Source organism: Bufo gargarizans, chromosome 5 (genome assembly GCF_014858855.1).
Source record: "Bufo gargarizans isolate SCDJY-AF-19 chromosome 5, ASM1485885v1, whole genome shotgun sequence".
NCBI classification, from domain to species: Eukaryota; Metazoa; Chordata; class Amphibia; order Anura; family Bufonidae; genus Bufo; species Bufo gargarizans.
In genome coordinates, this window is record NC_058084.1 from 53,370,031 (window position 1) to 53,386,337 (window position 16,307).

Here is a 16,307-nt window from a genome sequence, read left to right on the forward strand (position 1 = left end):
CCATCTTTACTCTGGTCTGCCCGTGCTAGTGACGTAACGCCAGACGGGTATCTGCGCCGCCATCTTTCTTTTGGGCCACAGAGGAAGGAATAGTGAGGCGGGGCTAGCGCTAGAGGTCACTGGCGAGCCCCTCAGCCTGATGTAACGTGTGCACATGGCCGCCCCGTCCGGACCGGCTGCTCAGCCAGCACTGCCCGCGGCCTCCCCGCTCACCGTGGTCCGACAGCTCTTCGGACACGTCCAGTATGAGAACCTGGTGGCCGGCCTGAGCGGGGGCGTCATCTCCACCCTGGTCCTACACCCGCTGGATCTGGTGAAGATCCGCTTCGCAGGTATAACCGCAGTGGAGGTGATCGTGCACCCTGCCTCTCTCTCTGTAGATATATGATGGGGGTCGTAGTTCCACCTGATAAGTTCTGTGACGTTCAAATAGACTTTGCGTTTGCACGACCTCTGCTTGCTGTCAGTAGAGCAGTCTTCACATCTGGCAGGCGTTTCTGCGGCAAATTCTCAATTAGGATTCTGGTTCAGTAGGATTACAGTGAGACCAAATGTGTGTGTGGTTTTTTTTTTTTAACATACTATTTTAGAAAAAAAAAAACGAAAACAATTTTGTGCACTTTTATGTGTTGGGTGTTTTTGCAGGATAATCTGTAGCTTTTACTGGTACTTTTGGTCCTGGTGGTTTTTTTTTTTCAAAAAATGCCTCAAACACCTGACTTGGTCAACATTTTTTATAGAGGTTTTTTTTTTTTTTTTTCCCTGATATATAGTTTTTTTTTTTTTTTTTTAGCAGCTGCCATTTATTCTTGGCTGTTTTTGTTCTCCCCCGTCACACTGTCCCCCCCCCCCCAAAAAAAAAACATGAGAAAACACCGTCACACATTGCACATGTTTTTTGTTTTGAAGCTGCAAAAAAACAAAAAAAAAAACACTGCAAGAGTTAAAAAATTTTGTTTGCCAGTATTTTAAAGGGAACCTGTCACCGGGATTTTGTGTATAGAGCTGAGGACATGGGTTGCTAGATGGCCGCTAGCACATCCGCAATACCCAGACCCCATAGCTCTGTGTGCTTTTATTGCTTTAAAAAACCGATTTGATACATATGTAAATTAACCTGAGATTAGTCCTGTCCCTGACTCATCTCACATACAGGACTCATCTCAGGTTAATTTGCATATGTATCAAATCGGTTTTTTAAAGCAATAAAAGCACACAGAGCTATGGGGTCTGGGTATTGCGGATGTGCTAGCGGCCATCTAGCAACCCATGTCCTCAGCTCTATACACAAAATCCCGGTGACAGGTTCCCGAGGGGTTGTACCGACGTTCATAAGCTGTCCCCTATCTGCGGGTGTCGGACCAATTAGATACTGATGATCTATCCCAAGGACTGTGTCCGTTTTGTGGACCGCACACTGCAGATACCGGCCCTTTGCATCACAGTGCGGAGCCATTGATTTCAATGGGTTCGCAAACTACATGTTGAGGCCAAAGATGCGGTTTGCGGTCCGCAAAACGGACAGGGTCGTGTGAAAGCACCCTCTGTCCACAAGATACAGACCAACTGAAAGCAGTGGGTCCGCAAATAAAAAGCATATGGCATACAGACCGCATCTGTTTTTTTTGACCACCTAACGGATCAGGTTGTGTGCATGGGGCCTAAACCAGTCGGAAAACCCCTTTAAAGGGAACCGGTCACCGGGATTTTGTGTATAGAGCGGAGGACATAGGTTGGTAGCTGGCCGCTAGCACAACCGCAATATCCAGTCCCTATAGCTCTGTGTGCTTTTATTGTGTAAAAAAACCGATTTGATACATATGCAAATTAACCTGAGATGAGTCCTGTCCCTGACTCATCTCACATACAGGACACATCTCAGGTTAATTTGCATATGTATCAAAATCGTTTTTTGGACACAATAAAAGCACAGAGAGCTATAGGGACTGGATATTGCGGATGTGCTAGCGGCCATCTAGCAACCCATGTCCTCAGCTCTATACACAAAATCCCGGTGACAGGTTCCCGAGGGGTTGTACCGACGTTCATAAGCTGTCCCCTATCTGCGGGTGTCGGACCAATTAGATACTGATGATCTATCCCAAGGACTGTGTCCGTTTTGTGGACCGCACACTGCAGATACCGGCCCTTTGCATCACAGTGCGGAGCCATTGATTTCAATGGGTTCGCAAACTACATGTTGAGGCCAAAGATGCGGTTTGCGGTCCGCAAAACGGACAGGGTCGTGTGAAAGCACCCTCTGTCCACAAGATACAGACCAACTGAAAGCAGTGGGTCCGCAAATAAAAAGCAGATGGCATACAGACCGCATCTGTATTTTTGGACCACCTAACGGATAAGGTTGTGTGCATGGGGCCTAAACCAGTCGGAAGACCCCTTGCAAACAAGCGTTTGTCCCGCTGCGAGTCTGCAGCACCCGTCCTGACCTCCCAGCACTGCCAGGGTCACATAGCGTTATATTGATTTATGATGCTATGTAACCCTTACAGTTCTGGACTCTAATTAGATGCTGCCAGTGTTATCCTATACATTCCAGAACTGTAAGGGTTATATAGCATCATAAATCCATATAACGCTATGTGACCCCCGACAGTGCTGGGAGGTCAGGACGGGAGCTGCTGCGCTGCGGACTCGCAGTGTGACACCCGCTTGTCTGCCAGGGGTTAACTCTTTTTATCCCGCAGACAGTAGTATCTAAGCAGTTGGACAGAGGGAAGGGGCTCCTGACTTTCCATCAGCACCCTACAAAGCGATTACAGGGTGCCGATGGGTTGTCATGACAGCCGAGGGCCTAATGTAGTGCCACACACCCTCTAAGTAGTACCGCCATACTGTCAGGGCCTGCCCACTTAGCGGTAATATTCCAGCACGTTACCTGGCACAGGATAATGGAAAATTAATATCAGTTTTGTGTGTTTGACTTTCCAGTAAGTGACGGGCTGGAGCTGCGACCAAAGTACAACGGCATCCTGCACTGCATGTCGTCAGTGTGGAAGCGTGAAGGACTACGCGGCCTCTATCAGGGGGTCACCCCAAATATGTGGGGTGCAGGCGCCTCCTGGGGGCTTTACTTCTTCTTGTAAGTGTCTATAACACGAGATTGCTAAGAATTCTGAGGACCCAGACACACAGGAATTTGCACTGCCATTTTTATACCAGTAAAAAAGCCATAAAAACGGCTCACGTTTTTTTTAAAGGGGTGATCCACGAGTCAGACAGACCTCCCAGCGGGGCTGACCTGCGGAGGTGATCATACTTACCTAGGCTCTGTCGCTCCTGGGCCGGCTCTTCCTCTTCCCGCTGCACAGAGATCAATATCCATCATCGAGGGGACGTGTGACCGCTGCAGCCAATCACAGGCCGTAGCAGTGACTTGTTCCCCTTGTGTGGTCACGTGAAACAAAGGGAACAAGTCACTGCTCTGGCCTGTGATTGGCTGCAGCGGGCACCTTCCCGCCCCATCAATGGATGTTTATTTCAGCGCAGCCGGGAGAGGAAGAGCCGGCCCAGAGCGACAGAGACCAAACCCAGCAGTGGTGGTCAGACTTAGGCCGGGTTCACATCACCGTTTCATTTCCTGTCCTTCTGATCCATAAAAAAACAGGATCCTGTAAAAACAAAAATAGATCCTGTTGCGTCATCCGTTTGAGCCATTTCCATCTGAGACCCTTTTTATTCTGTCTAAAAAAAACTGATCTCAGATGGAAATGGCTGAAACGGATGACGAATGTGCAACAGGATCTATTTTTGTTTTTACAGGATCCTGTTTTTTATGGTCTTCTGACGGATCAGAAGGACGGGAAATAAAACGGTGATGTGAACACAGCCAAGTCTGATCACCTCGGCAGGTCGGCCACTCCGGGAGGTCTGTCTGACTCTTGGACAAACCCTTTAAAGGGTTTCTGTCACCAGATTTAACCCTATTAAGCTAGCTGACATGTGCGATGTGCTAATGTCAGCTAAACCTAACTAGCCTATTCCTACTGTTATCTATGTCCCCGTTACTCAGAAATCTAACTTTTATAATATGCTAATTGTTCCAACTCCCTGTTCCGTTCTCCCACCTTTGTCGCAGGCGCGGTGAGGGAAAGACGCTCGCAGGCTGCCAGCTTCCTCCCTGCGCCGAATGCTGAACGGCGCCTGATTTCACCAGAGCACAGGGCTGGCAGACGGATGCGAGCGCTGCCTGGCCCTGTCAATCAGGACTTGGAGGGGAGGGAAGCGACAAAGGTGGGAGAACGGAGCCTCTAGGGGCAGGAACAGCGCCCCCCCCCCCCTGCTCCTAGAGGCTAATTAGCATATTATAAATGTTAGATTTCTGGTGTAACGGGGACATAGATAAAAGTAGGAATAGGCTGGTTAGGTTTAGCTGACATCAGCACATTGCTAATGTCAGCTAACTTTAATAGGGTTAAGTCTGGTGACAGAAACCCTTTAAGGCGTTCCTTCAGTGGTGTGTTTCTTTTTTTTTTTTTTTTTTTTTCCAAAATAACCATGTGAACCACATGTTTTTTTATTTTATTTTTTTAACAATCAAAAGAAAAAAAACAATAGCATTTCCCATAGGTTTTCAGCCAACATCTGGAGCTGGTACAAAAAATGGCAATAAAAACGTAGGTGTGAATCCACCCTAAAGGCTGGTTTCCCACGAGCGAGTGTCACGCTCCAGACTGTCAGCGCAGCTCCTGTCCTGACCTCCCAGCACTGCCGGGGTCGCATAGCATTATATTGATTTATAAAGCTGTGTAACCCTTACAGTTCTGGAATTAACTGACAGTCAGGGTTATACAATACTTTCCAGAACTGTAAGGCCTCTTTCACACGGGCGTCATGTTTTTTGCCCGGATAAGAGGCGGGTGCGTTGCGGGAAAATGCACGATTTTTCCGCGCGAGTGCAAAACATTGTCATGCGTTTTGCACTCGCGTGAGAAAAATCGCGCATGTTTGGTACCCAAACCCGAACTTCTTCACAGAAGTTCGGGCTTGGGATTGATGTTCTGAAGATTGTATTATTTTCCCTTATAACATGGTTATAAGGGAAAATAATAGCATTCTGAATACAGAATGCATAGTATAATAGTGCTGGAAGGGTTAAAAATAATAAAAAAAGTTAACTCACCTTCTCCTCTTGTTCGGGTAGATGCCGGTCTGTTCTTTAGCTGTGGGCTGAATGACCTGAGGTGACGTCAGATCACATGCTCCAATCACATGGTCCATCACCATGGTGATGGAGCATGTGATCTGACATCACCACAGGTCCTTCAGTCCACAGCTAAAGAACAGACCGGCATCTACCCGAACAAGAGGAGAAGGTGAGTTAACTTTTTTATTATTTTTAACCCCTCCAGCACTATTATACTAAGCATTCTGTATTCAGAATGCTATTATTTTCCCTTATAACCATGTTATAAGGGAAAATAATACAGTGAATAGACTGTCACCTAGAACCCATGCGTGAAAATCGCACCGCATCCGCACTTGCTTGCGGATGCATGCGATTTTCACGCAACCCCATTCATTTCTATAGGGCCTGCGTTACGTGAAAAACGCACAAAGAGGAGCATGCTGCGATTTTCACGCAACGCACAAGTGATGCGTGAAAATCACCGCTCGTGTGCACAGTCCCATAGAAATGCATGGGTCAGGATTTAGTGCGGGTGCCATACGTTCGCCGCACGGATCCCACTCGCCCGTGTGAAAGGGGCCTAAGGGTTACCCAGCATCATAAATCAATATAATGCTATGCGACCCCGGCAGTGCTGGGAGGTCAGGACGGGGGCTGCGCTGCGGGTCGGGAGCGTGACACTCGCTCGTGTGCATTCGGCCTAAGGCTACTTTCACACTTGCGGCAGTGTGATCCGGCGGGCAGTTCCGTCGTCGGAACTGGCCGCCGGATCCGCCGATCTGCTGCTGCCTGAAAGCATTTGTGAGACGGATCCGGATGCGGATCCGTCTCACAAATGCATTGCAAGGACGGATCTGTCTCTCCGCTTGTCATGCGGACTGACGGATCCTGCGCATGCGCATGCCGGAACGACGGATCCGGCATTCCGGTATTCTGAATGCCGGATCCGGCGCTAATGCATTCCTATGGGAAAAAATGCCGGATCCGGCGTTCAGGCATGTCTTCAGTTTTTTTCGCCGGAGAAAAAACCGTAGCATGCTACGGTTTTCTCTTTTGCCTGATCAGTCAAAACGACTGAACTGAAGACATCCTGATGCATCCTGAACGGATTACTCTCCATTCAGAATGCATGGGGATATGCCTGATCAGTTCTTTTCCGGTATAGAGCCCCTGTGACGGAACTCTATGCCGGAAAAGAAAAACGCTAGTGTGAAAGTACCCTAAGGCTGTTTGTGTTGGAGATCTGTCGTTTGAAATTAATCGCCAGTAAAAATCTGCTCAGCCAGTTCTCAGTTTCTGGGAAAGCTGTGTGAAAACCAGTACGGCTGCCGTTACTACTTACCCATCTTTCCCAGGCTCCTGACGGCACACTCGTCTGGTTATTCAGCAGTACTAGATTGGGGTAGGTTGCATCGTTGCATGAAATCCTGGGGTGACAACCTTCCTAGGTGCTATAACATATTGGTTGTCAGCCTGTTTTCAGTCCAGTGTATTACAGTCCTACAGTTTGTAATGCCATTTAACCCCTTGGTGACATATCACGTGCGGGTCATAGGGGGTTAAAGAAGTAGGTTCAGGAGCTTAGCCAGCTGGCAGGTTATTTTACAGTTGTATATGTATGATGTAACTCCGTTAACCCCTTAGATGCCACTGTCAATAGCGACCACGGCATCTGAGCATTCAGTGAGGGGTGGGGGCTCCCTCTGACCTCCGATGCCCCCCCTGCTTCCTCTTGGTGAAATCACAGGGTGTACAGCCTTGTCATGGTGACCTGAGACCTTGCCGAGGCTCTCGTGGTCTGCAGTACTCAATTATTACAGTCTGTGATGTAACTGATCGAATGATCACATGTGCAAGTCCCCTAGGGGGGCTAAAAATTAAAATTAAGTTTTTTGAAAATATTTAAAGAGTATTAATTCTTATCACCCCCTTTTTTAGAATTTTATATATGAAAATAAACAAATCAATGATATTGTGGTGCCTAAATGATCAAAAAATGAAAGTATTTATCCTGCCTGTTACAGTAACGGAGGGGGGGAAAAAATCAAAATGGTCACCCGGCCTCAATCTTGCCTGTGCGTTCTCTACCCTCCTGCTGCGCTGTGCATACTGAGCGTGTCTCCTTTATCTGTCTAACAGTTATAACGCAATCAAGGCCTACAAGATGGAAGAAAGAGCCGAAAACCTGACTCCAACAGAATACCTCCTGTCCGCTGCCGGGGCTGGTGAGTGGTCTATGGCAGTGTCCGCAGCTCTCCGGATGTTGGAGAAGACACCTTCCATCATGCCCGGACAGCCTGTAGCTGGTGAAGCACAGGTGGGGGGGATACTGGTCTATGGAAATATCATGTTATACTAGGGGTGAGGCACGTAGGACCCCCACAGTCCGTGTGTACAGCCGAGGGGAGGCCGCACGCGCTCAGGGTCTCTTCACTGAAGTACGTGTCGAATAAACTTAGAGAAACTAACGTCGGGGGGTTTTATCGTAAATTATTTTGCTTCTGCCCACCCTCCCCAATTGCTCAACATTCTTGTAGGTAGCAGTGCCGCTACCTGTGACACAACCTGTACGGTGCCCCCCACACTGGGTAAGTGCCCTACATACTGTCAATCGGGTTATAAAATCTCCATACAACATGACCTTATGTTTGTGGGACCCTAGAAGCCCTCAGATCTGGTCTGGTTCCTCTCCTGGGAGGGTGTAAGTAGCTCCCCCTATCAATCCTTTGTGCAATGGAGGTAAATTTTGGTAAGTGTGCCTGTTATTGCCCTTACTATTTGCTATCCCAAGGGGGGTGGGGCACTGACATCTTAATGAGCATCTGTCAGCAGTTTTGTACCTATGACACTGGCTGACCTGTCGCATATGCGCTTGGCAGCTGAAGGCATCTGACCAGGCAGGCATGATGACGTTTTTGTTGTCTAATAAAGTGCAGAGAGAGCAAAGCCTTTTAGGTGTAACGGCAACGCCCCTGTTGCTCCTAGAGCCTCATTTGCATATATTAAAACATCATTTTTCTCAGCAATGTGGGCACGTATGAACATGGGACCAACACAGATGCCTTCAGCTGCCAAGTGCACATGTAACAGGTCAGCCAGTGTCATAGGTACAAATCTGCTGACAGATGCCCTTTACATTCACGTAGGCCTCTCTACAGGACGAGACTGTAGGAACAACTAAGAAGAGTGGGAGACCAATCAGCTCTCATTTCTCTTATTTAAATGAGAGCTGCATTCTGATAGGTTGCGGTGGGCAAGCGCCTTTCAGCTGTTGGATAAGTATGGAGTAAGATTTCTCGGACAGTGCGTACGACTTTCTTACTCGCGTTATATACTGTAGTTGCAGCACATTGATAAATCTGCCCCAATATATAACCGCCCACATTGGCCCCAGTTCTCAGGGCGACTTATCACTGGATCCGCCCTGCCGTTTACGCCCGGGTACACTAGGTCCAGTGGCGCAGAAAGCCAATTACTGCAAGCATGGACGGTAGGTTATCCTAAGAGTAGGCTCACATGCGGCAGATTTGGTTCAAGCACATGGAAATTCAGATAAATGGGACACGTCTACCATGTGCAAAAAATCTGCTGTGTGAGAATAGGATGCAGGTATAGTCGTGGGCCACAGGGCAGCAAGTGTTAACCGTTTCACCGCCGTATTTAGACTCTTCAGAACACAATTGTTGCTCTCGGATCATTTCTTGCATCCTTTCTTTTGTGCAGGTGCCTTAACCCTTTGTGTTACTAACCCAATATGGGTTACAAAGACTCGTCTGGTTCTCCAGTATGATGCTGGTGTTGACCCTACAAGACGACAGTACAGAGGCATGTTCCACGCTCTGGCCACAATCTATAGGCAGGAAGGAATTCCCGGACTGTACAAGGTAATCAGTGTCTCTATAATGTCCTAGAGCAGGGATGGCCAACCTGCTGCTCTCCAGCTGTTGCTAAACTACAACTCCTAGCATGCCCAGTCTGCCTACAGCTATCTGCTTACAGCAGGGCATGGTGGGAGTTATGGTTGGACGATATCAAAAATATTCAGACGATAACGATATAAAAAAATGTATATACTGTATGGGGGCAGCCACAAGGAGGCGTTATACTGTATGGGGGCAGCCACAAGGAGGCGTTATACTGTATGGGGGCAGCCACAAGGAGGCGTTATACTGTATGGGGGCAGCCACAAGGAGGAGTTATACTGTATGGTGGCAGCCACAAGGAGGCGTTATACTGTATGGTGGCAGCCACAAGGAGGCGTTATACTGTATGGTGGCAGCCACAAGGAGGCGTTATACTGTATGGTGGCAGCCACAAGGAGGCGTTATACTGTATGGGGGCAGCCACAAGGAGGCGTTATACTGTATGGTGGCAGCCACAAGGAGGCGTTATACTGTATGGGGCAGCCACAAGGAGGCGTTATACTGTATGGGGCAGCCACAAGGAGGCGTTATACTGTATGGGGGCAGCCACAAGGAGACGTTACACTGTATGGGGGGGCCACAAGGAGGCGTTACACTGTATGGGGGGGCCACAAGGAGGCGTTACACTGTATGGGGGGCCACAAGGAGGCGTTACACTGTATGGGGGGGGGCACAAGGAGGCGTTATAATAAGGTCTTGTGGCCACAGGCCACCATACATGCAGTAATACTTTGCGATATACCTTTCCCGCGGCTGCCTCGCTTGTGTGCTCCGATTCTGACATCAGATGCTGGTGGGCAGAGATTTGAATATGGGAGCAAGAAGGAGGGAGAGCCGGGGCGGCCGCTGCGGGAAGTAGTAAGTTTATAATTTCGTCATCAGAGCACACATTAGTGAGGCAGCCGCAGGAAAAGTCTCTCCAGAGACACCAGTACTCACACGGGATCGATTCGCCACATATACAATAGAGCCGGCATTGGTGGGTGACGACGGTGATGTCAGATGGTGGGTGGATACTTGACTAAGGTTGGCGGAGCAAGAAGGAGCCAGGCCAGGAGCGAGAGGAAGTAATGTTACTCAGCGGCAGCGCGGTGCAGGGGCGGGTGGGCGCATGTTTAGAAGCGGTCAGCGCACAATGTGCGCTGACCGCTTTGATGACGTCACAAAATACTGCAGTATTTTGGAAACAGCGATATCGCCGTTTTTTTTATACCGCGGGATATCATGATACCGGTATATCGCCCAACCCTAGTGGGAGTTGGAGTTTTACATCATCTGGAGAGGCGCAGGATGGCCAGCCCTGTCCTAGAGTAATGCTAGACATCAGGCTTTTCCACCAGTAACCATCTTGTCTTGTATTTGTAGGGGTTTGTACCGGGCCTGCTTGGAACGTCACATGGGGCCCTCCAGTTTATGGCCTACGAAGAATTGAAAATGGAGTATAATAAGCATTTAAATAGACCCAGTGACACAAAACTGGTAATAACCTGCAGCTCTTAAAGGGGGTATTATCATGTCAGACATTGATGGCAAATAGCTAGGATATGCCATCAGTGTCATATAGATACAGAACGGGCCCCCCGAAGTGAAGTGGAGCCCAAGTGCAGCCGCCTTCCATTCACTGCAGCTCGGCTATTTCCGACAGTCCTATAGTGGTGAATGGAGAGGCTCCATCTTACAGCGACGGGTCAGGGAGAGGTGGTCGTACATGCACTGCTCTCTTCATCCACTTCTATGGGAGTTCTGAAAATAGCAGAGGCCATTTTCGCAACTCCCTGTCATATATCTTCTAAAAAAAATCTTCATATAAAAGAGAACATAAAAAAAAAATTGTATATTATCCTTCAGGCGGACATAATCGCCTCTAAGTTCTTTTTATCGAGTATCTTAATTTGATTTGTGCAAGCAGTGAAACAAAGGGACAATTGTATATGCAAAAATATATAATCGTTTATTATAAAAACAAAGGATATAAAATCAATACAGTTGCAAAACAGATGATGAAGTTACAAAATAATACCCAAAATGTACCACACGGTGGTGCTAACACACCCCTATCGGATCAGCACAGTATTACTTAGTGATTTATGACAACCAGTGTCATACTTTTAACAAACGGACTCATATACCAAGAGAAACTTAGGATCTTCTGTTTATCAATCAGGCTATAACAATAAAACACGGATTATACAGGAAAATAACTGTTATCCCTTGACTCTGTTTTCCTATGACCAATCAAAAATATATGATATTAATATGATAAAATATTCAGCTCGGCAATCAGACTACGGAAAATAACTTTCCAGGGGTTTAGTCCTCTTTTCAAATAATGTCAGATCTTCCATTAACAATATGCATCTTTGCTAAGAGAATAATCAGCATTATGGAGGCGCCTAACACTATATATTCCCACAGTATGGGAACTCTTGGCTATATACCGAGAGAAATATCTTATTAATATCATGAGCAGTAAACACAAATATACATTACCGGGTCAAAGGTAGACAGAGTTCAGATGGGACCAGTTCTCAAGAACTTTCCTAGTAATCCCAAAAAAATTATCCAAGTTTCTTCTGGTAAAGTTCAATGGATCTACCTTGCTGCTCTGCACACGAGTAATTATCTCCCCCCCCTATCTAAGAATCCATCCCCTTTAGATAAGGGATTTCCATTCAGGTAAGGCTACTTTCACACTAGCGTTCGGGCTCTGCTTGTGAGCTCCGTTTGAAGGCTCTCACAAGCGGCCCCGAACGCATCCGTCCAGCACTAATGCATTCTGAGTGGACGCGGATCCGCTCAGAATGCATCAGTCTGGCAGCGTTCAGTCTCCGCTCCGCTCAGAAGGCGGACACCTGAACGATGCTTGCAGCGTTCGGGTGTCCGCCTGGCCGTGCGGATCCGTCCAGACTTACAATGTAAGTCAATGGGGACGAATCGTTTTTTTTTTTTACACAATAAAAGCACACAGAGCTATGGGGACTGGGTATTGCGGATGTGCTAGCGGCCATCTAGCAACCCATATCCTCAGCTCTATACCCAAAATCCCGGTGACAGGTTCCCTTTAATATTGTAAAGTGGGTCTGCTCCACCTTTTTTCTGTGAGCATTCTGGGTTTAGTCACTTAGTGTAACGGATCCCATTACTGCCTTACGTAATAATTCATCCATCGCTCTCATGCCTTTCTAGAACACCTTGGAATACATCACAACGGCTGCCTTGTCAAAGATATTTGCTGTGATGGCTACTTACCCCTATCAAGTGGTGCGTGCTCGTTTACAGGATCAGCATAATCAATACTCGGGGGTCATAGATGTTATCAGAAGGACATGGACGTAAGTAGATATGATTTATATATTAAATCTTTTGAGGTCGCCCACTGTATAGGAATGCATTCTGTTGCAGTATAGTGCTGTATACCACCACAACAGGGACTCTCTTTAAAGGGAACCTGTCACCGGGATTTTGTGTATAGAGCTGAGGACATGGGTTGCTAGATGGCCGCTAGCACATCCGCAATACCCAGTCCCCATAGCTCTGTGTGCTTTTATTGTGTAAAAAAACCGATTTGATACATATGCAAATTAACCTGAGATGAGTCCTGTCCCTGACTCCTCTCACATACAGGACTCATCTCAGGTTAATTTGCATATGTATCGAATCTTTTTTTTTTTTTTTACACAATAAAAGCACACAGAGCTATGGGGACTGGGTATTGCAGATGTGCTAGCTGCGATCTAGCAGCGCATGATCTCAGCTCTATACATAAAATCCCGGTGACAGGTTCCCTTTAATGGCTTTGTCCGCCTTTTTTCATCCATAATCTAAAAAAAAAGACAGTACGAAATCCAAGACACATGGAGATGTAGTGGGGCCCCATAAACTCCTATAGGTGCCATACTATAGAGCAGGCATGCTCAACCTGCGGCCCTCCAGCTGTTGTAAAACTACAACTGCTACAATGCCCTGTTCAGGCATGCTGGGAGTTGTAGTTTTGCAACAGCTGGAGGTCCGCAGGTTGAGCAGGCCTGCTATAGAGGTAGTATAGAGCTATAATGTGGTTGTGCACATGAGGACATAATCCGCATCTTGGGGATGTTGTGAATTTTGCATTGGACTTCACCTTTTGTAACGCACACAACAAAACAGAACTGCACTCCGGCCATGTCACTTAGAGCGTCCTCTAACTTCCCTTTAATAAATGACGGGGGGTTGTGCCAGACTTCAGACTGAGAGGATTGCTCATTACCTTAGAACATGAGTTTATATTCTTTGTCTCTTCTGTCTTCCAGGAAAGAAGGTTTCCATGGCTTCTATAAGGGAATTGTCGCCAATGTTCTGCGAGTGACCCCCGCCTGCTGCATCACCTTTGTAGTTTATGAGAATGTCTCTCATTTCCTGTTAGGGGTACGGAAACCCAAGGAGTAAAGAGCGCAATGCCTGGTGGCTGCATGGTGTGACGCGGGAGATCCCCTAGTCTTCAGGGACAATGGACACTTGGCAAAGAGAGCGAATGCTGCTGGCACCTTTCAGGGTTTTGTCCCGGGACCTGCATGAGAGCGGGTTTAGGTTTTATTTATTTTATATATGTTATTAAGGGTGCCGTCTGATTTCATGCGTGCCAGTTAGGACATTGACTGCTATTTGTTTTTTTTTTATACTTATTTCCTTGGAAGAGATGACAGTCCACAAGTTCTGAATTAAAAATGATGTACAAAAATATAGACCAGCTTTATTCTATTATACGAGCAATGTTACAGTAGTGCTAAATATTACAGTGAAGTTCCTGTAATCCGGCAGCGGAAGGCATCTGTGTTGGTCCCATGTTCATATGTGCCCGCATTGCTGAGAAATAGAAAGTTTTAATATATGCAAATGAGCCTCTAGGAGCAATGGGGGCGTTGCCCTTACACCTAGAGGCTCTGCTCTCTCTGCAACTGTCACAGCCTCTGCACTTTGACAGGAACAGGCAGTGTAAATGTTATCGCACTTTGGTTTGTAAACTTTATCGCTATAATTTGTGGTACGTATAATTTACTGGATAGATTTTATAGATTTTTGTGGGAAGAAATTATTTACCACTGTTAAATCATAAAATAAGTTTGTATTTTGTTATTTTTTTTTTATGAAAGAGATGTATTTATTTTTTATGGAGGAAATAACTAAACTTCATTAAAATCTCCCCACTAGAAGACTTGTGATTATTTGGTTACATACATGAGGCTTTGGAATACTTACTATTATTATTCCCTATCAGTATAAGGCCTCATGCACACGGCCATCGTGCGGCCGTTCCGTGCGGTCCCCAATGCACGGGCAACATCCGTGCAGCAGGCCGCACTAGGGCTGCGCATCTTCACTCGTCTCACGATTCGATGCGATTACGATTATCAAGTCCACGATTCGATTCGATTCGATTCGGCGATGCATCAAGATTATTACCCAAGTCCCCTTGTTTTTCAATTTTACATCAAAAAATTAATTCAATCAGTCAGAAATTGCACAAAAATATTTATTTCAGGATTTTAGTTCAGGATTTTTGGCAGGAGAGAAAACTGTAGCATGCTGCGGTATTCTCTCCGGTCAAAAAACGTAAGAGGGACTGAACTGATGCCTCCTGAACGGATTGCTCTCCATTCAGAATGCATTAGGATAAAACTGGTCAGTTATTTTCCGGTATTGAGCTCCTAGGACGGAACTCTCTATGCCGGAAAAGAAAAACGCAAGTGTGAAAGAACCTGAGAGACCATCAGTATGTTAGTCCTGGAGGTTTCAGGTTGATAGATCCTGTGTATGCTACATTGTATCCACAATAACCATCCTCTCAGTAGGGACTGAGGCTCCTTTCACACTAGCGTTCGCTGGTCCGCTCGTGAGCTCCGTTTGAAGGGGCTCACGAGCGGACCCGAACGCAGCCGTCCAGCCCTGATGCAGTCTGAATGGAGCGGATCCGCTCAGACTAGTCTGGAGGCGTTCAGCCTCCGCTCCGCTCGCCTCCGCACGGACAGGCGGACAGCTGAACGCTGCTTGCAGCGTTCGGGTGTCCGCCTGGCCGTGCGGAGGCGTGCGGAATCGGATCCGTGCGGATCCGTCCAGACTTACAATGTAAGTCAATGGGGACGGATCCGTTTGAAGATGCCACAATGTGGCTCAATCTTCCAGCGGATCCGTCCCCCATTGACTTTACATTGAAAGTCTGGACGGATCCGTCCGAGGCTATTTTCACACTTAGCTTTTTTTTTGCCATTTTAATGCAGACGGATCCGTTCTGAACAGTGCCTCCGTCTGCATTATTATGCGCGGATCCGTTCAGAACGGATCCGCCCGAACGCTAGTGTGAAAGTAGCCTTAGGCCTCTTGCACACTGCCGTGTTTCACGGCCGTATGCGGGCCGTGGAACCGCGGCCTGGATCCCTCCTGAGAGCAGGAGCGCACGGCGTCACTGGTTGCTATGACGCTGTGCGCTCCCTGCTGCCGGCACAGTACAGTAATACACTGGTATGATCTATACCAGTGTATTACTGTACTGTGCCGGCAGCAGGGAGCGCACGGCGTCATAGCAACCAGTGACGCCGTGCGCTCCTGCTCTCAGGAGGGATCCAGGCCGCGGTTCCACGGCCCGCATACGGCCGTGAAACACGGCAGTGTGCAAGAGGCCTTAGTCTGATACACATGTGAAGTGAACTGTGAAGGGGCTCTGATGGTGCAGGATCAGTAACTGTCAGTAAATCTGACACTCCAGCAGTTTCAGATCTCCTGAATAGTGTGAGATAAATGACTGTAGACATTCCCAGACTGGCCACTAGGGGCCGCTGTTTGACCGCCTTTCATAGACCCGGAACCTAAAGTTCCGTCCACTGTAGACGGAGGGGAAGAATAAGAGAGACACAACCGAAAAAGATAAAGAAGAAACATGGCGCGGGCGGCAAAGGTATGAGAACTTAGCGGCAATATGAGCTGTGTAGGTGGCAGGCGGTAGGTGTATATGCTGTGTAGGTGGCAGCACTGGCAGGCGCTTTGGAGGTACTAGATATTACATACTCATAGGTGACAAAACTCACCTCGCCGCCAGCCACCGCACGTCCACTCTGCCGCCGGCTTCTGAGTGTCTGACTGGGAGCCGGAGATGCGCGGAAAGCCGGAAACCACGCCTCCGGCTCCTCCTCACTCAGACCTGGCTCACTCAATGTTGTGGCCACCCCCTCTGACACGTCGGCGGGAGGCGGGAAAGAAGGCGCCCA

At 47.6% G+C, this 16,307-nt stretch overlaps 1 protein-coding gene across 1 annotated transcript; it reads left to right on the forward strand.

The window, feature by feature from the left end:
- Positions 1-84: 84 nt before the first annotated feature.
- SLC25A32 (solute carrier family 25 member 32) lies at positions 85-14,255 on the forward strand. Its single transcript, XM_044294332.1, has 7 exons — positions 85-332; positions 2,950-3,100; positions 7,286-7,371; positions 8,870-9,030; positions 10,435-10,548; positions 12,256-12,401; positions 13,359-14,255. The coding sequence occupies exons 1-7, from the start codon at positions 155-157 to the stop codon at positions 13,492-13,494; spliced, it is 972 nt and encodes a 323-aa protein (XP_044150267.1). The 5' UTR covers positions 85-154; the 3' UTR covers positions 13,495-14,255.
- Positions 14,256-16,307: the final 2,052 nt, after the last annotated feature.